The 24,197-nt window shown below is 45.0% G+C and overlaps 1 protein-coding gene across 5 annotated transcripts in view; it reads right to left on the minus strand.

Annotated features, from left to right (window-relative positions):
• The window catches only part of SLC7A8 (solute carrier family 7 member 8), a 54,244-nt gene that overhangs the window by 18,440 nt on the left and 11,607 nt on the right, over window positions 1–24,197 (minus strand). For 4 of the 5 annotated variants that reach the window (XM_054716456.1, XM_054716454.1, XM_054716455.1 and 1 more), the window contains exons 4-5: window positions 13,035–13,239; window positions 11,814–11,965 (exon numbers count right to left, since the gene is read on the minus strand). In XM_054716456.1, coding sequence (XP_054572431.1) covers window positions 11,814–11,965; window positions 13,035–13,239 — 357 coding nt within the window. Of the gene's footprint in view, window positions 1–1,767; window positions 1,821–11,813; window positions 11,966–13,034; window positions 13,240–24,197 lie in introns of those variants that run through there. The other variant, XM_054716458.1, reaches the window with a different exon arrangement.

Here is a 24,197-nt window from a genome sequence, read left to right on the forward strand (position 1 = left end):
TCAGGCAAGAGTAGCCCCAGTAATCTCATGCCCTGCCCAGAGCCCAGCGCCTCTCCACTGCCAAGTAGGAGAGGTGGGCTGTGCGTTTCCTGCCTGTTTCCTGCAGAGAAGGCATCTCTGGCCCCATCTCAGCTCTGAGCCTCAGCCTCTGATCCCTGGGGAGTCACAGAAGCCTCTAATTTACTTCTTCCCTCTGACAATAACATCAGAACTCATGGGGACAGGCAGAAGAATGGCATCCCAGAAATGTCAACATCTTAATCCTGTGAATATGTTACCTTACATAATGTAAGAAATTCTGCAAATGTGACTAAGTTAAGGATCTTCAGACAGGGAGATTATTTTGGATTATCTGACTGGGTCCAATGTAATTATTTTCCCCTCAATGTAATTATGAGTCCTTTAAGAAAGAGGCAGGAGGGTCAGGGTTAGAAAAGGAGATATGATGACCAAAACAGAGATCAAAGAAGGAGAAAGAAAGCTTTGAAGATGCCATCCTGCTGACTTTGGAGATGGAAGAAGCGGCCATGAGCCAAAGAATGTAGGGGGCCTCTAGAAGCTGGAAAAGGCAAGGAAACAATTCTCTGCAGAGCCTCCAGAAGGGACACAGCTTTGCTGACCTTGTATTTAGGACTTCTGGCCTCCAGAACCATAAGAATAAATCTGTGCAGTTTTAAGCCACTAAGTTTGTGGTAAGTTGTTCTAGCAGCAACAGGAAAGTAATACAGAGCCAAACCCCCTACAGATAGACCAGGAAGCAGGATGACTACATACCCTTAAAGAGAAAAGCGTTTAAAGAGCAACCAGGCAGCATATACCAGGACCCCAAAGGAGTCCCTCTCTTGCCTTGCAAGACACCAAGTGGAGGGAAGTGGTGTTGATCTCTACAAGTGGGCAGTGAACGTGAGATCAGCCATATGCTGATCTAGTTGGCAAATTTTCACACCACATGAGCATCCCAACTCTTCCACACCCTGGTCTTGTCAGTGGTACCCAGGGTCATTGCTGACAGTGCCACTTGGGGCTCTGAGTCTGTTACCTGAAGATACTGACCAGGTTGCTTTCTGGGCAGCAGGACATAAGATGTGGCAAAGAAGCGGAGATTAAGATGACTACTCCTCAGAAACCAAGGGAGTCATGTCCATTGTCCTCAGGGCTTTAGAAAATAATTGTTCACAGGCAGATTTGTTTCTCTGCCTCGTGTCCACTCCCCTGGGCCTTTGTCAATGTCATTGTCACACGTTCCCTGGAACTCAGGGAACTCCATTTGGATTTCTTGGTCTTGCTGGCTTGCCCCTTTCTCAGGACTGGGCTGGAGGGAACCTGGAAAGCCTTGTTTTCCTTTAGAATTTCCAAAACCAGGCCTCTCCTTGTCTTTTCAGAAAAGAGAAAACAGGCAGTAGGAAGGGTGAAGACAGATGGTGAAGAAGAGAGAAGAGTGAGCATGAGAAACAATAGAAGAAAGGAAGGAGGGAGGGGGGAAGAGAGAGGGGGAGAGGGACATATGGGGGGAGGAGAGAGAGAGAGACAGAGAGAGATCGTGAGGTGCAGAATAGAGAGAGAAGGGGCCAGGACAGAAAAAAGAAAGATGGAATGTACTAAGCAGGCAGTTACTGAAAAGGGAAGCTAGTGACACCACTCTGTAGAACTCAGAACAGCCTGTTCCTGTCCGTAACTTCAAAATCAGCGGAAGGAGCTCCTCAGCCCTCCCGAGCAGCAGTAAGTTTCAGCTGGTTATGTGCCTGGCAGAGTGCAGGTCTGTCTCACCTTTGGCCGTGGTGTGCACTTCTCTGCCTTCTGCCACGCTCTGGCCAGCTCCCCCTGACTCCCTCCCTCTGGACCTGGAGCAAAGGGGGCGCGCTGGCGCCCCTCAGAGCAGCCCCCGGCGCCCAGCCGGAGCTGCGGTGAGCACCCAGCCAGCGGAGGGGCCGGGAGGGGAAGGGGTGTGGCGACGCTCCGCTCTGCGATAGGCTGGCCGGCTCCTTGGCCGCCTCCCCTGCTCGCGGAAGGAACTGGGCACGTGTTTCTAATTGTGGAAAGGCTGCTCTGGGTTGGTTTGCCTAACCGTTTCCAGATCTAGGAGGTAACTAGTGCCGGCTGCCAAAAGGCACTGATAGGCAAAGAAAACACGGAGCCCAAGGCTCAGATAAGGTTCCGGTTCTGCCCCTGCAGGCCAGCCCGAGCTCTTTCCTCAAAAAGGCCGGAGGACAAATCCTTCCCTGCTCGGCTGGGGCCCAGACGTTTTCTTATGGGGTGAGGAGCCGCCTTATAAAGTCTCAAGTCTCTAAAAACAAACGTTAGTATTATTGTACTCGTAAATCATTTGATTGGTGAAAGGTAAATCTATCAAAACAGAGCAACAGCAACCAAAAATATCGAAGTAGCCCTTCCCTATAAACTAAGCTTTGCTCCCGGCTTCTGTGAGGTCCATAAATAGGCTTTGAAATAGACCTAGTGTCCCATCACCCACACAACAGTAACATTTCACCCTGCTCATCCAGCCCCTTTCTTCTGGAAACTCGGACACCGGTTGAGAAGTCTTAAAAGCCCCTCTGAGAAGAGGAGTTGTGCTGAGCCTTCTGGAAGGGCCTCTCTCCTCCAGTGACAAAGAAGGCAGAGGAGGAGTGGTGCAGCGACGCTGTGAGCCTTTGGAGACCCTGAATCACAGCTTTTCCTGGAATTTTCAGCTAAGCTCCTACTCCTTCCCCTTCCCTTTTATCCTGATCCCTCCAGTGGCAAGTGCCAGTTGCTGGACTTGGAGCTTTTGCTGAATCACCATCCAGTACTGAGTTCAGCCAAGAAGCCCAAACACCCTGCTCAGCATTTTCCAAGAGCTGAATAGTTCTCTCTCCAGCATGAGCTTAGCAAGGCTCCTGAGCTGAAGTGGAGGAGGAGAGAAAAAAACGGGACACTCGGAAAGCAGGGAGACAGACATAGTGCACCATGCCACCTCGGGGAGCCCCATTTTAATCCTATTCATTACTGTTCCAGCCCAGGCCTGAAGATAATTCCTGTTATCTCACGCCCCAATTCTCAGGGCTGATGCCTCCCAGACTCGGAGCAAGGGGGATGGGAAGAGTTGTCTGCACAGAGCTTGGGAGGGCTAGTCTGACTCTCATCCTCAGATAGCATCCACCCAAATCTGCAGGTGCTCAAGTCTCTTACGTAAAATGGTCTATAAACCTGGTCTATAAACCTGAACTCAGGCTGCAAAATTCCCAAGACTGGACAGTGTGGATGAAAAAAGGGATTCTGGGGAAAGTAACCTCACAGGGTGGTCTGATCATAAATTTCTAACTGGGCAGGTCATGGTAAGTAGTCATGCCCCAGGCATGTAACTTCTTTAGTAAAAGGCTTATCTTTGCCGTAAGCAAGCCCTGTCCATTGTTTCTGTGCATCTAGGTTAACACACTTTTTAAATGTCCCCTTTCAGAGTCTTCCTTCTAATACCTGACCACCCTTTCAGACCCCTGCTTCTAAACCATGAGCACATAACCTTAACTATCCTGTAATCCAACCAGTGCCTTGCTCTCTCCCACCTTCGTGTAATCTTCCTTACATTCCCTCGTTAATCTTAAATGCATAAAAGACACAGCAAACTGTTATTCTCAGAAGCATTTATCACAGTCTTCGGAGATCTTGCTTCCAGGTGCACCTTCTGTTTAACTCAAATAAATTTTAATAAAAATTCTCTACAGGTTCTTACGTCAACTCCAGTTATAACCCAATTCCAAGGACAGCTTGTGCTCAAGCTTGCTAATCTCTCAAAACAAATCTTGCCTTCTCTTCTGTTCCCTAAAGCTCCCAGTACCACTAGGCTTCACTGCTGTGAGTCTTCTGATTTTATGTTCTTGGGCATTTGATATGAATTTGGTGTGTCACGTTAGCCCTTAAAAGTTTATCAGACACAATTAATGGGTGAGTTCATACACCATAGGTGCTGTCTCCTGTGGGGGGGGGGGGGGGAGCGGGAGGAGAGGAGTGATCCTTGAGAGTCAGGAACAAAAGGCCAGTGGAGAATTTAAGCTTCTAGGCTGGTTTTAAAAAGGCAGCAAGTTGTTTCCATACTGGTGAAAGCTGAACGCCAGGAAAACTCCATTTCAGGGCACCTCAGTCTCATTCTATTATTTTTCCAAGCAGGGGTGGACCTATTCTCAGGAATAAGCTCCTCGTTCCCCAATTTCCAGGACTTGGGCTCTGTACACCCTTTGAACAGAATTCCAGTTTGAGAGCAAAAACTGGAGACCAAAAGAGACACCATGGGAAGCCAGGAAAGAGGAGATGATCTGGACCAGAATTGAAGCATATTGAAACTAAAAAGAAGGCCCCGACTTCTCAGGTAGCCACTGGCTAAATCCTGATCTGAGAATAGACTGGATTTCAACTAATGGGCAGAAGTGTCCAACACCAATGGATTTCAAGGGAAGAAGACCTCTTTGTAATTGCTTACTACGATATAGAAACTAAAAAGCACTATACCAATAGTTGTTCAACTATTGAATTACTCCTACAGAAATGTAAAATGAGGGCAACTGAGATATCTTCATTCCCAGGCTACAGGCACAAGGAATACTCCAGAGGCCGAATAGGTCAGGGAGGAGGTGAAATAGCACTGAAGGGGTCTTTACTCTGCCATTAGAGGCATGGAGTCCAAAAGCATAGGAGATGTCTTCCTCAAGTGTTAGCAATGAATCTTTAAGTATTAGAGGGTGAAGAGAAAGGGTGACAAAGACAGTGGGGGGCATGCATCTCTCATCATCGATGTTTCTATCTCTCTCTCCCTCTCCCTTCCTCTCTGAAATAAATAAAAACATGTTTTTTAATTTTTTTTAAATTGATTTCAGAGAGAGGAAGGAAAGGGGAGAGAGAGAAACATCAATGATGAGAAAGAATCATTGATTAGCTGCCTCCTGCGCTCCTTCTACTGGGGATTAAGCCCAAAACCTGTGCCTGTGCCCTGACTGGGAATCAAACTGTGACTTCCTGGTTCATGGATCGATGCTAAACCACTGAGCACACCAGCCAGGTTCCTTGCCTTTGATCTTATTCCCCTCTCCAATCCATCCTTTACTCCTTCATCCTTGATTCTTTTAAAATATAAATATGATAATGTCAATTCTCTGTTTGAAGCCCTAGACTCCCTTCCCATTGCTCTTAGAGTAAAGCTCAGTCTCGCTAGCATGGCCCATGAGGTCCATGGGCTCTTCACTTCTATCTACAGTTCTTACCTCCTAGTCTATGCTGTGGCTATCCAGAACTACCTAGAGCTCCCCAGAGAACCCCCATTTCTGTTACATCCAGCTCCCTGAACGTTGTCCTCTTAGAGGAACTTACTTAGAACTGAAATTCCCTATGTACTTGTCATAATCATCCATTGGACTGAGCGTGCCTAAGTATTCTCCTGCCTAACACAGTGCCTGGAGCTGAACAGACATTTGAATATTTGATAATGACTGAATGATTCTGTACCCTGCAGTAACTATAGAATACACACAAGTGGACTCAATAAACACTTAAGAGAAAAGGCTTAATTTTCTGCTGCTGCAGCCAATGAGAATGAAGATTTTTCTGGTATATCGCTATATCCCCTGTGCCAAGAAGAGTACCTAGCACATCCTGGGCCTTTGATAAATATTTGTTGAATGAACAAAGTATTGTGATTTTCATTTATATAAAGCTTCCTGAGAGTCCCAACCCATGTCTAAGTTACATTACTCTAGAGCAGGCTTGTGAGCAGCAATCTTATGTAACCACCCTGAGGAAGACTTCCAACCAAAGACTTACTCAGTGCTCCTCTGGGCTTTGGCGAGGACGTGGGAGGCAGAAACACAGAGAATGCGTAATTGCTCATCACAAATGCAGGAGACAGTTAGTTAAAACATATTTCATTTTGATTTGTAGATAAAATAGATTCCCTCCTCTTAATATCAATCAATCAACATGGCCAGCTGATTCTACCCCGGAATCTACCGCTCTCTGGCCTACTAGTAAACAAATGCTTAGTCTGCTAACTCATCTCCCTGCTTCAAGGGTCGTGGTCTTTTCTTCACTCAGATGTGAACCTAATCATGTTACCGATCAAAATCCTTCAGTGGTTCCCCATCACTTGAATGAAGTCTGCTCTTTTCTACATGGTGTACAGGACCCTTCAAGGTTTGCTTCCTGCTCACTTGTTCAGCCTCATTTCCTGCCACTCTCCTTGGCTCCACCAACTCAAAAGTACTTGCTTCTCTCCAACAGGCCATTTCTTTCTTGACCCCAAGTCTCTCTTTTTTTGTCTTTTTTTTCCCCCCTTTTTCGAAGACACCTTTATGCTCTTCTTACTTAGGAAATACAAGAGATTTGGTTTTGTTTTTTTAATCCTCACCTGAGGATATTTTCCCATTGATTTTTAGAGAGAGTGGAAGAGAGAGGGAAAGACAGAGAGAAATACTGATGTGAGAGAAACACATCAAATGGTTGCCTCCTGCATGAGCCCCGACCAGGGTCCAGGCTGGGGAGGAGCCTGCAACCAAAGTACATGCCCTTGACCAGAATTGAACCTAGGTCTGAATCGAACCTTGGTCTGCAGGCCAACGCTCTATCCACTGAGTCAGACCGGCTAGGGCTTGACCCCAAGTCTTGCCTGTGTCCTTCCCTCTACCTGGCTGTTCTATTTTATGCCCATCTGCAGCCTACCTACTTGCCTTTCAAGATTTAACTCAACCTGGGAGCCTTCCCTAAGGATTCTCTCCCAATGTTTTTTGTTGTTAATCCTCACCCAATGATATTTTTCCATTGATGTTTTAGAATGAGTAGAAGGGAGGGGAAAAGACAGAGAGAAAAACATCAATGTGAGAGAGACTTATCGATTGGTTGCCTCCCATACACGCCCCAACCAAGGCCGGGGATCAAGCCTGCAACCCAGGTATGTGCCCTTGACCAGAATCAAACCTGGGACCCTTCAGTCCATGGGCCGATGTTCTATCCACTGAGCAAAACTGGCTGGAGCTCTTTCCCAACTTTGAAGCAGCTTTTGTCATCACATTGTATTGTAACTATTTGTACACCACTCTCTTCACTAGCCTTTAATTTCTCCCAAGACTATATAAATAATGCCATAGCTCCACTCAGTGTAGGAATTCAATATGATAATTAGATGATGGATTTGCAGTTTCTTTTTTTCTTCTAGAAAGTCCATTTACAAAGTAATTTTCATCTTAATGCATTATAATAATAAAAATGGGATTTTAGTCAAATTGATCATTGTGTAAAAACCAAGAGATTTGAAAAACCAAGAGATTTATATTTTAAATGTTGACTAGTTAGAAGATGTACAGAAAAAATGGGGCTTAGCTGAAACCGGTTTGGCTCAGTGGATAGAGCGTCGGCCTGTGGACTGAAGGGTCCCAGGTTCAATTCCGGTCAAGGGCATGTACCTTGGTTGTGGGCACATCCCCTGTGGGGGTTGTGCAGGAGGTGGCTGATCGATGTTTCTCTCTCATCGATGTTTCTAACTCTCTATCCCTCTCCCTTCCTCTCTGTAAAAAATCAATAAAATATATTTAAAAAAAAAGAAAAAGAAAAAGAAAAAATGGGGCTTAGATATATGGGAATCGAATCTAGTTCACTCTGTATTTGTCTGGATTCATATACGTATGTATACAAGGCTGATGAGACACCCAAAGAACCCTCTGGGGCTGAGGGAAGGGCAAGAAGGCAGCACTGCCCCGGCATCTGAGGCAATATGTGTAGCGCTCAGGGATGAGAAGTTTGGGGCTCGAGAATATGAAGCCTCAAAGGAAAATGAATGGAGATTAAGGGATTTAGACGCTAGGAAAGACTGTTGAATCCTCTGATGTCAAGGGGTGAATTTGTAAGAGGCATGCAAACCAACACACAGTTTATCTATAACAATTTCTTGCATCAAGTACCTGGAAACTTTCTTGGAGAGTCGCCTACCCTTTCTATAGAGGAATTGCAGAGCAACTCAGGGCTAAAAGTAACGCACACAGTGAGTCCTTAAGAAGAAAAAATCTGAAGTCCTGGAAAACGAATCTATTAGGAATCTCAGTAGAGAGACAGAAAACAAGATAAGAAGCATTTGTACTTGTGAAACCCATGAAGGGTACTCTGTTCTCCTCAGGGTGAGAAAGGAAAAGGAGCTTTGTTAGTACAAGGCATTGAGGGAGAAGAGGGGGACTTGAACAAGAAGAAAACAAATTTACTTCAGGTTCTGGACATGACTCCAGCTCCAAAAGGGAGAAAGGAGGCCAGGAAGCTGCCTGAGTGAAAGGTGGTCTGGTCCCTAGGAGAGGGGGGGGAGGGGGGACACAAACAGATCCCAAAGGAAAACCCAGTGTTAGGAAGCGAGAAGCTCAAATGGGGGACCCCAGCCCAGAACACCGGAGCTCCTCTGTGGCACTGGGACCACTTTGTTTATAACCAGAAACTCAGGTAATAACCAAAAGAGCTACTGATAAAAGATCAAGCTGCAGAAATAACCAATCAATATGGATGTCTATTTACCCAGATAGGTACATTGATAGATGCATTTTATTTAGAACTGTAAGGATACCTATCCATTGTTACCAGGACTACTGGACAAAGGAGAGGGGTGAAGATAAGAGGAACATCTTTTACCTAGAGAATATAGTTATTTACTTAGGAAATACTAAAAAGTAAAACAGAAAGAAAGAAAAAGAAAAAAAACTCAAACAAATTACAAAAGAAGGCACCAAAACCAAGTTTTAATACCTCCTGTCCCCCCACCCCCTGCCCTTCCTAACTCCTCTCACTAATATGCTTGCTCTGGAGAAAGGAGAAAGGCTTTTCATTTAATTAAAACATAAAATACTTTCTTTTTTTACTGGCTGGTGGCTAGGAACATTCTGCTGACTCAGCAGTGAATAATCAGCTTTGACCTAAATCATAAAATAACTCAAAGTGGCAGCTGCAGTTGCATAAGCATGATACAAATCCGCAGTTCCTTCCCTCTCTCTCTCCCGCTCCTCTCCTCCCCACCCCCTCCAGACTTGGAGCAGGCAAGCCAGTTACAGCAGGTTCTTTCTGCCTCTCCACCCCCATCTGGTTCGTCTACCATCATTTTTCATCTGATCTATTTTAAAAACGCTCCATGGAACCAGATTTGACCTCATCTCCTCCCTCACACAGCAAACCCCAGCCAGGGGCTTTGCCACACCGTTCTCCCTGCTGGGCTCCTGCCCTGTCCTCCAGCTCCCTCAACCTGATGCCCTCCATTACACACCAGCATGCCAAAATGACACAGCAGAAAGCAGCGCTTCTTATAGCAGCACATTCAGACCACCCCCAAACTCTCTACTGCTTCTCTTAAGAATACAGCTGGACTGGGCCGATCTCGGCTCTACTGCCAAGGAACACTGGGCCTATTCTACACGGCTGACTCGCCTGGCACTTGCTGAGAGGATGGGGTGAGGCTGTAGGATGGTGGGAGGGGTGCTGGAATAAAGATAGCAGCATTTAATAAAAGGTAGCATCCACCAAGCCTTTCTAACAGCCTGGTTCTGATTTATTTTACTGGATACCTTAAGGGAGGATTTGAGGGGCAGTGAAAGTGGGCTACAAAAAAAAAGAAAAAGTATTTGATAAACCAGAAAACAAAATCTTTGCACACAGACTCAAAGCATCTGGGAGTGTCTGGTGAGGAAGTATGGGTGTGCGGCTATGTCCACATGTGCACCCCTGTGGAGAGAGGAGTTGGGGACTCCACATGGCTTTCACATCTGGATGTAAGCGGGGGGTGGGGAGGGACACATAAGGTGAAGTGAGGAGCTGTTTTGCATTTCCCCCAAGGAAATAAGGAGGAATAAGTTTGGGTTTAAGAACATTTGTCTGTTTATGCAGGTGGAAAATTATTTGAACACATATCTCGAGGACATTGGAAAATTCCTATCTCTGGAGGGCAAGACTGACCACTGGTAAGTTGGTCAGAATGTCTTTGCAGTTCTACGTAGAAGGCAGAGGACCGGCCAGATAAGCTTTCTTGAACCTTTGATGTCAGGAATCGGGAAAGGGGAGGATCTTATAATTTTTGTCATTAGAGTTTCCAAATTCCTCCTAGTTTGGTTCTGGCAGTGTCCAGGGGAGGTGTGGGCTGCCAAAGGGACTGTGTACAACCTGTCTTTCTGGAACGGGGCTACAGGCAGGAGCAATTTTTATCTCTTGGGAGGGTTTGTACCTCTCTGGCCTGAGGGGATCCGCTAAGCTATAGCAGATCAGAAGGTTTTGCCTAAGATGTCACCTACCCTTGGGTGGGTTTGGGGAATGCAAAGGGAGCTGTAGCGTCCAGCTGCCCAGAGAACTACCCCCTGTGGCCTGATCTCTCTCCTAAGGGACGGACTGAACAGCCTCAAGATTCTTGATTTCTAGTTGGAATGTAAGGGTGGTTCTTGTCTCAGACACTAGCAGCATCAGCAGAAAAAGGAAGCCGTGTCTGTGTGCACGAGACACTGAAATAGCAGTGGCCAGCACTCATGTGGTCCCCCTTCTAATCCCCATTAGCCTGTCTGGTGGCAGAAATAGCAACTCTTCCTGCATTCCCACATCCTCTTCCCCCTCCCCCACCTTCTCTATCTCTAGATCTAGCTAGCAAGCAACCACCAAGTGACTACCCTCACTGACCACCTTCATTGACTAATGGTTGGGCTACAAGGTGCCCAAGTGTCTCATGCAATCCTTGCAACCACACCCTCCTGTGTAGGGTGAGGCAGGTTACTTTGCCAAGCACTCATAGCAGTTAGAAAGTGGTAGAGAGATGCAGTCTCCAGCAGCCTGGCTCGGAGATTTCTGATATCAGAGGTTAAATGTTGAATCTTCCTAGAAATATAAGTTGCAGAACTTCTCTATAAAGCCTCTCTAACCTATTCCAGCTCACAGAAATATTTCCCCTTCTTTGAACTTTTACTGTACTTGAATCCTAACCACAGAATCTGTCTATATAACTTTTCTTCCCAGTTAGATATAAAATTTATCAAGGGACCAAAATTAATTTATTTTGCCCCAACTCACACATCTAAACTCTCCTTCCAAAGAGTTTTAAGATGTGAGTGGGTCCCGGCTGGCACGGCTCAGTGGTTGAGCATCGACCTATGAACCAGGAGGTCACGGTTCATTCCCTGTCAGGGCACGTGCCCAGGTTGTGGGCTCGATCCCCAGTGTGGGAGTGTGCAGGAGGCAGCCCATCAGTGATTCTCTCTCATCATTAATATTTTCTCTCTCATCATTAATATTTCTCTCTCTCTCCCTCTCCCTTCCTCTCTGAAATCAATTAAAAAAAAAAAAGATATGAGCTGGCGGGTTGAGGTAGAGGTGGACAATGCCAGAAAAATCTCCCTACAATCAGCAGAAGCCTCCAGGACACAATGTGTGTACTAGAAAGAGAAGGAATCAGGAGACCAGGGCTCTACTCAGGACCTGCCATTTGGGTGAGTCACTTCTTGGCTCCATTTCCTTATCGGTACTAGGAAAATTATAATACTGCCCAGTTTAGCTCCTGGACTTGTCATTTGCTCCTATCAGATCATATAAGTGAAAGTGCTTTGTATAAACAGCCCTGCCAATGAAAATTACTATGCCTATGAGCAGCTACTTAAATATCTTCTTTTTTTTAACATCAGGTAATTGTATGCAAAATTCATTAATCCAAAGCACACATGTAGGAAATGGGAGGAGGGAGTAATGGGGGGCAGATAAAAAAGGGAAGAAAAAAAAGAGGGAGAGGAAGAAGCAAGTATGGAGACCACCAGGAAGGCTAAAAGAGACCACCCCGAGAGCATGGCCCAGATGGCACTTACATAGGCAGATGGCAGCCAGGAGTCGGAGGCCAAACTCTGGGGGAAAGCAGGTGGGGAAGAGCGGCTGTAGCACGTAGTTAGAGAAGGTGAGGGCGATGACAGCTTGGTTGGTGGGGTAAATCACCAGCACAGCAATCCATAGCCTCAGGAACCTGAAGGGGGAACAGGACAAGATTTGACCCAAGACAGCAATGGAGACCTCCACCCCCACCAAAGGCATGGCAGGTATTCAGAAGTCATCAGGGAAAGCCTGGGCAAGTCACAGGGCAGCATTAGAAGAGAGGCAGGTAGGCTAAAGAGATGCATTTCCCTTTTGTTTTCAAGATGCTGAGGAGCCCAGTGTCCCCCCCTCCCCCGCCCGCCCCTGAAATAGTACACCCAGCCCTCTGCAATGGCGAGCACAGTGGCAGTGGCGGGAGCCTCTCCTGCCTCCATGGCAGCGCTAAGGATGTCCGACTGACGGCTTAGGCCGCTGTCAGTCAGACATCCCCCAAGGGCTCCTGGACTATGAGGGCACAGGCTGGGCTGAGGGACCCCCCAAGTGTATGAATTTCATGTACCAGGCCTCTAGTGGTTTAATGATGAGAAGTTACGTTTTAACTAGTGCTAACACACATCTTGGCTTTACTTAACACTTCCCTCTTCTTTCATTATCTCTTCTTTACCATTTTGGCCCCCAGCATCCAATGGTGGAAAATAAAATTTGCAACCTCAGAATTTTAAAAGCCAGGACATGCAACTGCCAGGGGAGGCACTGAGCAGGTGCTGCGGGGGAAGTGTCCTCCGCATCCTTGGGCTCATCAGGTGAGGGTTGAGTTCTTCGGTAGCAGGGATGCAGAAGCTGAGGAAATTCAAGATCAGAGCCTGGCTTGGAAGGAGGCCATTATCCTAGGTAATGTGCGAAGAGAGTACCTCTGTCTCTTAGGTGGGCACTCTCATTTGTCAAGATAAAAGAGCTTTGTTTTATGAAGTGATTTTCCTTGAAATCTCCAGTCAGAGTTATCATATTTGCTCTCACTCATAAACTCTTGCCCACTAAGATCAGCCGATTAAAACTAGAATCTGGTTCCTCTGTCACTCTCAGGGGCATCAAGGGAACACAAGGCTTCACTAGCAAGCATGGAGGCAAAAGAGGAATCCCATTCTCTAGCTCTCCTCAGCACACTGGAAACCCCTGGCCTTGGCTTCCTAGACCACTTAGGTCTCCACAGAGCCTCTTACCCAGCCAGTCCTCCAAAGATGTCCTTGACGTAGGAGTAGTCACCTCCAGATTTGGGGATGGTGACCCCGAGCTCAGCATAGCAAAGGGCTCCCACAGCTGTAATAAGACCCGTCACGATCCAGATGATAAGAGCGAGGCCCACGGAGCCCGCATTCTCCAGCACACCCTTGGGCGAGACGAAGATTCCAGAGCCAATGATGTTCCCTGCATGGGGCACCAAAGGTAACAGGGAGACGGGAGCATCAGCACAGGTGGCAGGACCAGCATTTGCAGGGTGACCTCACCTGTGAGCTGATTCTAAAATACTGACGGTTGGGTTGTGTGAAACACCTTCAGGGAGATGTGTCTAGCAATAATTCTTCTTAGAAGCAGAGGAGGAGGAGCAGACAACAGGCACTTAGAGACCAGGAACGTGGTCAGGTACTCTACATGTCTTCTTTTTTTTTAGTCCTTAGGATAAACCTATGGAGTCAGATATCATTTCTCCCATGTTACAGAGAAGGAAACTGACTCTCGGGGAAACCAAGTCCAATGCCCAAGTCCACACAGTAACAAGTGCTAGTGCAAGTATTGAACTTCAGGACCCTCTCACTGGGCTGCACATGATCTACCCAAGGCTGGAAAAGGCAGAGCTGGGAAAGTGGGCTGTCTCAGAGACCAGCTGTCAGTTAGCTCCAAAAGTGAGACAAAGGACCCTGGACCACGTGTCTCAGTGGTTAGAGCTTAGATCGTGGGCCTGTGCACCAGAGGGTCTCGAGTTCGATTCCTGGTCAAGGGTACATACCTGGGTTTTAGGTTCATTCCCTGTCCCAGGTTGGGGCACGTGTGGGAGGCAACCAATAGATGTACCTCTCTCACATTGATGTTTCTCTCTCTCCCTCTCCTCTCTCTTTCTCTCTGCTCTCCTCCCCTCTCCCTTTCACTTTCTTTAATTATCAATGGAAAAAATATCCTCACTCCTTGGGTGAAAATTAAAAAAAAAAAAAAAAAGTGCCGAAACCGGTTTGGCTCAGTGGATAGAGCGTCGGCCTGCGGACTGAAAGGTCCCAGGTTCGATTCCGGTCAAGGGCACATACCTTGGTTGTGGGCACATCCCCAGTGGGAGGTGTGCAGGAGGCAGCTGATCGTTGTTTCTAACTCTCTATCCCTCTCCCTTCCTCTCTGTAAAAAATCAATAAAATATATATTTAAAAAAAAAGTGAGCCAAAGAGACAGAGTGTGGTCACACCCCATGACTGGGGGTTTTCTAGACCCATGAGCATGGATAGCACTCCTGGAGGCTAGCCTCTACCCTAAACATGACAGCTCCACCCTTGGTGAGAAATAGAAATAAACCCTATAAAAACAGTCCTAGTCATTTGGAAGTGGTTTATAGGCGTGCAATCAGCAGAGAGCCTCAGCACTATATTCTTCCAAAGGTCGTTCTCCTCCACTGTTTCATGTGACCCTCACAACAACATTATGAAATTCAGGAAGAGGAAGAAATTTTATTTATTTTATTTATTTATAAAGTGAGCAAGATTTTGTTGTTTAAATATATATTTTTTAATTTATTGATTTGAGAGAGAGAGAGAAGAAGGGGGAGAGAGAGAAAGAGAGAAAGATTGGTTTGTTGTTCTACTCATTTATGCATTCATTGGTTGCTTCTTGTATGCGCCCCGATCGGGGATTGAACCCAAAACCTTGGCTTATTGGGAAGATGCTCTAACCAACTGAGTTACCTGCCCAGGACCTAGGTATTTCTCTATTTTTACAAACTAAGAAACTAAGAGGGGTTAAGTGGTTTTCTCCAAATTCCACAGCTACTGACAAGTAAAACTGGATGTAGCAGTCAGTCTCCGATGCTTAACCCAGCACTTTTCCCATTAATCCACTTCTGTTGTCCCCAAGAGGCTGGGCTTCTCCAGAGAGGTGAGGCCAGCAGCAAGGACTGAATGTGTATATTGGACAGAGGAGGAGTAGGAGTGTGGAGGAAGCAACTACATGCTCCTTCCTAAACTTCCTTTTGTCTACTTCTTACGATTTAAGATGGGATCAGGGTCTATTGAACCGATGCTTTGAAAGCTACCTTTGAACCCCACCCCAGCTGCACCACTGAAAGCCTGAAGGAGGAAGCAGAAGCTAAGTGGATCCAGGTAGAAATGCAGAGTAATTATGAGGCCAGTTGGATCTGACAGTGTTCTGAGGACATCTCAGATTCCCACCATATCCTTCTAGTGATGTGGAACCAGTGCTTAGCTGAACCAGATGCAGAGTATAGAATTTTATGCTCAGCTTTCAAAAACAGTCTTTCAGACCTCAGCCATAACTCAATCTCAATCCAGTCCTGAATCTCACTTCTAAACCAAAATTCAATTTTTAATCCCAGGTCATACATCCAGTTATTTCAGCCAAAGGGAAAGAGAAGAGAAGATTTACATTCTAAAAACAATAGTGTCCTATTCCTCTAGGATGCAAAATAAGCTGCTCCTTTACAAACTAAAAAATTGCAGCATGAAATGAGTAATGGTGGTGGTGGGGAGGGGAGAGGTGTCTAAACAGTCCGCATTTGTGCTTTGCATGAATGTTGGGCTAATGGAGACTAAAAGGCACTAGTATCCCGGGACTCAAGACTCGGTCACCCTGTCAAGTGACCCATCAAATGCAGAATTAAATATGCTGCTGGGAACTGAGAACAAGCGCTGAAAGATGATAGTAAATTCCTTGCTTAGCAGGTATTTATCAGAAGAGTGATCTGTAGGTCATTTCAAAGCCAGCCAAGAAGAGAGCAATACAACTAGGGTTAAAAAACTAGCTCAAGAGGTTAAAAAAAGCAATCATTACAAGAGAAAAACCAGGTTTGACTTTGGTCTTGAAAGTGCTGAAAGGGAGGTTAGGGAACAACTAGGCATTTCCTAGAGCCAGGAATGGCTGACGCAAGGAGGAAGTGGGAATGGATGTTATTGAAAAGAGCCCATCTTCTCAAGAATAAAGAATGTTAATGTTCTACTAAGGATTCTTGGAAAACAAATTTTGCAATGGGAATCAGAAGCACTTCTGTTCTCTGGTTTGCACTGACATTTCTAGAGTGTGTGCTCCTTCCCTCGTCCCCTGTGGAGGGAGCCGCTGGAAGGTGGGATGTGCAATACCAACAGCCCATTGCAGGGGGTGACCACTGCTTGCCTCCTCTTACAGCATTCTTGGGTAACAAACATGTCTTTCCATGGAGTTGCTGGAATGATGGTGAGAGGTTAGCATTGAGACAAGAATCTTCATTTTATACAAATTGGGCTCTCTCCTCCCTCCAACAATATTAATTTGACCAAATTAAAATTACAATGATAAATGCTTACAATTTTTTAATTTATTCTAAGGAACAGAAAGGAAAATAATGCCTCTCCCAGATTCTATGAAGCCGCTACCTACAAAACCAGAATCAGTTAACATTTCCTCCACATTAGCGGCCTCTGGAGCTTCTGCAAGGGGAGGAATGTCATTCACAGCACAGCTATGTTCTGGAGCTGAAAGAATATTCATATTACTTTTACTCAAGAGTAATGCCTACTATATCAATTTTTAGTGTAATACCTTGATTAATATTTATCTCCCCCACTAGACTGTAAGCTCCATGAGAAAAGGAACTATATTGCTTCCCCTCACCTGTGAAGTGTCACTTAGTAGACACTCCACAAATATTTACCAAATGAAAGATGTCTGACATCAATCTAGAACTTATCTCACAGAGCAATTTAATATACCTGTTCCTTTGGAACCTCCAAATCTCATGAAATATGTCAAGTGTATATTGCAGGCAAATGAGTAAAGCAACACAGTTATTTCACTTCTGAGCAGAATAGACTGGCTATTACTACTATCTCCAATTTGTAGGAGAAGAAAATAGAGCAACTATATTCCCATTTTCCAAATGTGGAAAATGAGGAAGATATTATTACCCCTATTTTATGGATGAAGAAACAGACTCGGGTAGTTATTTGCCTACATCATAGAGTGAGTTAGTAACAACTGGATTAGAACCTAAATCTGTTCCAGCTTCAAGCTTTTTCCTGAAAATAGTTTTGTGTGTTCCACTCTATAGGCAATGAGAATGGTTCACAGGAAATGCTTATTTAAAAAATGGAACACATGCTCTAGCCGGTTTGGCTCAGTGGATAGAGCATCAGCCTGCAGACTGAAGGACCCTGGGTTCGATTCTGGTCAAGGGCACATACCTCAGTTGCTAGCTAGATCCCCGGTCCTGTTCAGGGAGTGTGTGGGAGGCAACCAATTGATGTGTCTCTTTCACATCAATATTTCTTTCTGTCTCTCCCCTTCCCTTCCATTCTCTCTAAAATCCAATGGAAAAATATCCTAGGGTTAGAATTAACAACAACAAAACCCCCCAAAATTGGAACACAGATCAGATTCCTTTCTTCTATTGCAATACCACCTTTAGTGGTGATTTACAAAACATTCACATCCATTACCTTACTTGACTCTCATAACTATTTTCTTAGGTGCATAGGTCAGGTACTATTATTCTTATCTTCCTTTTCAAAGACTGAGGTTCAGAGAGGTGAGGAGACTTCATCTAAGTCAAATACTGCATATGTAGCAAAGCCTGGGTGAGAGGCCAAGGCCTTGGACTCCTGGCCCAGGATCTCCTCAACTATCCCATGTTGCCTCTCCTATAGAAATTGCACAACACACACTTTAGCTGCAGGGCTTTTAAGCTTGGACACTGTCTAAAGGAGATTTTTCTGGAGTGGCTTTGAAAAAGGAAAACTGGGAAAGGGCTTCCACCTAGACTCTGAAACTTGCTTGATGAAAGGTGGGAAGAAAGTTTATTAAGATGGGATTTTTTTTTCTCCATTGTTTTACACTTTGACTCAGTGTCTACAAAACCATTCAAGAATGAGATGGCCACCCATTTGGTATAGCCAAGGTACTGGAGATCAGGTTTTAACCCCCTTTTTCATCCACCCCAATTAATAAAATAATCATCTTATCACACAGATCTTTAATGAGAAATGAGTCCTAGGATGCCTAGACAATGAGGCCCGTTTTGGCTTGTTCTGGGAAAGAAAAACCAAGCAAACCACTCCATCAAAAGGGGGCCAATTTGTATCAGTGGGCAAGTCTTCACTAGAAACATTGCTGGAATTGAGAAAGTCTACATTGGCTATGAAGAACCCCTAACTTCTCCACCTGTGACTCCTATCAAAGGCTTTACTCACATCCAGGCCTGTCCACACTGGAATGCTATAGCCATGAAATAATTTCCTGGGACATGGAATTACAGACTTCTAATGCCCAACAGACCCTCAGATCCAAAAGGCTTTGGCCTTCCTTTCAAATTCATGCTAATCGTGAAATCTAACCAGAGCTCCTCCTAGGGTTTGGAGGTTCCGTCCATTTTCACAACGTCCAGAGAAAGCTGAGGCGAACCTTCTTTGCGCTTCTCCCTTTAAAGTGGCTGGGAGGATCTGAGGACTTTCAGGACTCGGGGAGCAGTGTGGAAGCAGGGTCTAGTAGGTTGAAGCCGGCCTTTGATCATGACAGCAGGCCTGGAAGCTCACCATGCCTCTCACCCTGGTGAGAGCAGGTCAAGACTCTGACATTTGCTCTAGGAGTTGCCATCTACCACAGAACACAGATGTGGAATGTGCTGCAGGACTCTGCTATCTAAAATTTCTTACTGAAAAGTGAAAAGGACACTAGGCTTAGAGTCAGAGAAGCCATTGAATCCTTGCTTTGCCACTCATATGCCATGTGACCTGACTTTTTCCTTTATCTGCTGAGTGGGAAAAATTGTTTCTGCCCTGCCTACCTCACATGGTTGTTGTGGGGATCAAAGATCACATTTGTGTGGGAACACTTTATATTCTACGAAATGCTAGGATTTATAGCAGTGGGAATAGAGACCATCCCTAGAAGAATCTGAGGTTTGGCTCCAAAATAGCACTGCGGAGCCAGGACCATGAAGTATCCTCTGAGTCATTTGTCTGTTTGTCTAGGTATAATTTTTAGATGCCTCAGGTGGGCAGCCAACATGTAATTACATCTCAAGCAGTATTTATTGTACACCCACTCTGTACATGCTTGCTTTAAAAGGTAATTGGGAAGCACTTGTTCACACATGGACTTTTAACAAAATAGAGGGAGCCAGCCACTACCCACCAACCACTGAAAGACAGGCATCCTGGCCTGCGGGGCTAAGAGTGCTGGGCCCTCAAATATGTCCATTAAAGATTTCCATCTGGCCTCTAGCGTCTCCCTGTCTGGTTGGGGAACCCGGCGCCAACCGTGAAAGGCTTTGTCTACCTCAGGGGTTCGCGTCCAGGGGCAATTCTGCATCTTTCTGCCACCCCTAGGGGACAGTTGGCAATGTCTGGAGACACTCTGGCTGTCCCTGCTGGAATCTAGTAGGTAGAGGCAGGAATGCTGCTGAACATCCTACAATGCACTGGACAGCCCTCCGTGACAAAGAAATATCTGCCCCCAAAGGTACTAGTGCCGAGGTTGAGAAACTCTGCTTCACTTTCATGCCTCAAAGTCATCATCTGGAAAATCACGATTGTCCTTTTCAAATTTAAATTTCACTAATGTGGGTGTTTGTTTTTCAAGCACAAAAATGTATTGTTCACGGGAATAGCTCGTTTTTAAGCTGAAACTTTTTTTTTTTACTATGGTAAAATATATAACATTAAATTTACCATCTTAATCATTTTTAAGTGTACAGTTCAGAAGCATTAAGCATATTCACATTGTTGGGAAACATATCCCCAGTGGATGGTTTGTTTTTGACTGACTGCTATTATTCAACAAATACTCTCTAAGCACTTACCACGTGCCAGGCTGATATATGTGGGTATGTGAAAATAAGTAAAACTCAGTCCCTGTCATCAAGGAATTGTGTGGAGAAGTGAAGACATGTACGTGGACACAGAGCTGACCACATAGACCAGGTAGAGCGTAAGTTGCATGAGATCAATTGCGAGTGTGACAAGACATTGCATTGGGAATGGAAAAGGTCTCTGGCGTGGGCTATTCACAAAAAGCTTCCTGGAGAAGGAGAAGCACAAGATGAATGCTGATTAGTAAGTTGACTCAAATCAACAGAGAGAAAAGGAAAAGCACTGGCTGGTTGATAAGCAGGTCGGACTTGGGCTGAACTGGCCAGTTTTCATCACCTGGGCAGTCTACTAGAAATTTCTGAACCAGGCGTGGGGGTGGGGTGGAGGATGAGCTTAAGGAGAGGGAACAAAACTAATATATCTTGAACATATACCATAGGACACCAGCTTTATTTTAATATTCCACGAGAAACTTCCATTTTACAGATAAGTAAATTGATAATCAACTTGTCCCAGGTTAAAAGCTTGTACATAAGGAAGCAGTTTACAAACCAAATACCATCTCCAAAGTCCTTCCTCCTCTACTGTATTGTGGATGTTTCCTCCCTTTCCACAACACACTGACACAAGTTATGGAAAAAATAATTATACGCTTTCTACTTCCAGCATCAGGCCCCACTTAACAAATGCCTCCTTTTCCCTAATGCAACCTGATCTGCCTATATCAGTTGCTTACTAAACACCCTAGGCAGAATTGTACTCTAAAGAAGCAGCTAAAGCATTTATGTCTTTCAAAGATGTACAAAAAGGCACCTTTGAAAATCTATATATAGTTGAGAAAAGTACAGTAATATTTCTGCATCAGTGGTACTCCCTCCGGGTAATCTGCCTTCACAGTTCAGTGTGAGGTTGCCCTGAATACTTTAAGGCATATTGTAAAACCTTCTCCCTGGAAGTCACTGCTAATGGTGAGAATATTTAAAGCGGGGAGCAAACCAGTGGGAAGACTTGTGACTGTGACAAAGAATGAGGGATGAAATATAATCGATAAAGCTTTCTGGCTCACACTTTATTTCTTCTATAAATAAAACAGCTTAAAATAGATTTGAAGGATAATTTCACTTCTTTTAAAAATATATTTTTTATTGATTTCAGAGAGGGAGAGGAAGAGATAGAAACATCAATGATCAGAATCATTGATTAGCTGCTTCCCAGCACACACCCCACTGGGAACTGAGACGGCACACTGGGCATGTGCCCTGATCAGGAATTGAACCTAGCAGCCCAGGGCCTCGCATATAATGTGTTCAATAAGGGTTTGTTGAATGTGAAACTATGGACAGATCTTGAGTCCTATGACCAGCAGCTCCCATCCCTGTGCCAGGAAACAGGCTGCAACTCTCCATTTCCAGGTCACTTCTCTATAGGAACGTTCTGGGAGAGGAACAAGGATGCTCTGTATGCTCAACCAGGAGTTAAAAATTGGAATGAAACAGTTTCTAGGGCCCTGCTCCTGAATTATTATTGTTTTAGGTAGCTCAGAATATATTCTTAAAATTATTTGCTCATGCCTGCCTTTTTTTTTTTTTTAAACACCCCCTCACCACTCCAAACAGTAACAACAACAAAACAACAGAAATTCCTGAGGTATTTCTTAGTAGGCAGCCATGTTGCTGGATTAACCCTCAGAGGAAAGCAGAAAACCTTGGTAGCCAGGCAACCTGAGCAGCCCCAACCAGTCTGCCCTGAACCTCTATGCTGCTTCAAGGAGCCGGTTCAGAAAAGTAATATACTGTATGGGGCCAGCCTCTCCAAGAAGGTCATCTGACCTGGGTACGGGTGTTTTTGTTGTTTTCCTAAATAAAACGGGCTGTTTAGTTCTGCTTCTTAGACACATTTTTTTAAAACAGGAGAAAAACACACAAATTGTATTAATTTTTGTTATGTACGTGGTAGCCTTGATAAGAGAATAATGACCTGAAGAAATGACCAGAGCAGGGAGCTTTTATACCTTTTGGACAATAAACTTGTGAGGAATTGACCAGACCTAGGGGTTTGGGCTAGGCATAGTAAATGTTAAAGAGGTGACTAGGACGATAAGGGTTGGTTTGCACAAATTTCTCAGCCCCAAATTCCTTGTCTCGGGTGATTAGAATGTCCTTCCCCTTCTGGTGCAGGGAGGTAACCTTTCACATGGGAGATTTATCTCCTGCTTTCAGGAGGACGAAGGTAGACACAATGTTTTACCTGCTGGATTCCTACTTTCTTTCCCCAACCCTATCATCTCCTGCTAGTCACTCATCTGTATAACTCTGCTTTTTGAGAGAACATATTGTAGCTGATAGATCCTCCCTTCCCCCAACTGATGGACGGAGTATGATGTAAACTCCACCTGCAGCCGGACATTCCTGAACACCTTATATGGACTGTACATTGAACCACCAATCAGCACCTGCCATATACCCTAAGCCCCCAATTCCTAAATCCCTAGGTGCCTAATCATGTGCCTTACATGAAACCACCAATCAGCGTGGCCTGAGTGCCCTAAGCCCCGTCCCCTCTTTTCCTCCCCTTAAAAGGCACTCTCACCCCGCAAGCTCTCTCTCAATCTCTCTCTCCCTCTCTCTCTCTCTTCCCTTTCCCCTTCTGGAAGGCGGCCGGCAGGGTGATCGCCAATAAAGCCTGTGTCCTGGTATCCCATGGTCTCCGGCCCTCTGTTTCATCTTTCAGTAGCCCTGCCAGTAATAGGCCACAGATTGATCCTTGAGTGCCCTAGTTGCTGGGGGCAAGAAGCATGTAACAGGATTCCTGGCTCCAGCCACCCTGAGTTCCATGTTGTGAAGCATTTTGGTTAAGCCCAGTAGCCTCAGAGTTCAATGACCTAGGTGAGAATCCTGACTCTGCCTTTGCCCAATTACTTATTCACTCAAACCCTTCCTTTTAATAACACTACTTATTTCATGGAATTAGATGAGACTATTCTTAAAGCACTGATCAGGTACTACATGTCTGATGCATAGTAGTGCTCAGCAAATGGTAGCTACCTCTTATTATTACGCTGTTGGGTGTAGCCTTTCTCTATCCACCAAGATGTGTTTGTTTTGACAAGCCTCCTTGTTGGCTTCTGTCTCAGACTTTCCTTTAAGAACAATCAGACTTTTAAACATGTTTTCATCCTGAATGAGCCAAATCCTAATCTCTCCATGTATAAAAAAATAATTGAAGTAAAAACTCAAGAAGCAGTTTTCACACTCCATCCCTCTGGTTAACATCCAATAGACATTTTGGGGATTAGAAAGCTAATATATCATATTAGACTCTAACATGTAAAATCTTCTAAAGTGGTGTAAAACACATGGGTCTGAAAATCTTTTGGGCTTGAAAATTTTCCAAATTAGCCCAGTGCCATTGCAGTATGGTTATAATTATAGCCAAACTTTCTTATTGACAAATAGCCTTAAAAAAAAAGTTTTCCCCCAAATTTTTCTGTATCAGAAACATCCATGATCTTTCCAGACTCCAACCTCTAGGTTATGGTCCTCCATTGTCCATTCTTCCACCACACAATACACACCAGCCTCTCTCCCTCCCCTCTTGGTTACCAGTGAGAAATGGGGAATGGCTAAGAGCTTTGGCCATGGAGTCAGACCATCACAGTAATCAGTTGTGTGACCTTGGGCAAATTACCAGCTCTTCCCCATATTTAAAATAGAGATAGTTATAATATCTACTTCCATGGGATTGTGGTCAGGATTAGATAAGGTAATATACATACGGAGCTTAAAGCACAGGAAGCAGCATTTAGTTAGAGCTCAATAAATACTGTTTTTAAACATCTTTTTGGTTGGGAGACAGCGGTCTAGTAGCTAGACCCACATCCAGTATTGCTCTGCAGCAAATAGATCAAGTTCCCCCATAAACACACACTGTACTAAAAACAGAACGGTCGAACATAGTATGAATATTTTTCTTTAGGCTCTGCAATTGGCCTGGTGGCCTTCAGACCTAGATTCTAAGCATGTACCTAAATATGTAACTGGTATAAAATGATGTAAACAGCCAGGAACTCTGGGCCTCTCTTTGATGGGAAGACTGCTGGTCCTGAGAGGAATGATGAGCCTGTGGGAGAGTTCATGGGAATGTTTTCTGTGCTGGCCAGATCCTGTAGTAGCTGAGCAACACACCTCCCTCCAAGTCTTCCTGTGATTGCACCAGGAATACTACCTTCTTCCACCCCAGCTGATTGCCCAACATCCCTTTACCCTGGGACACTTCCTCACTGGGAATACAACACTAACTGCTTCATCTATAAAGATGATAAGGACGTCT

Source organism: Eptesicus fuscus, chromosome 5 (genome assembly GCF_027574615.1).
Source record: "Eptesicus fuscus isolate TK198812 chromosome 5, DD_ASM_mEF_20220401, whole genome shotgun sequence".
NCBI classification, from domain to species: Eukaryota; Metazoa; Chordata; class Mammalia; order Chiroptera; family Vespertilionidae; genus Eptesicus; species Eptesicus fuscus.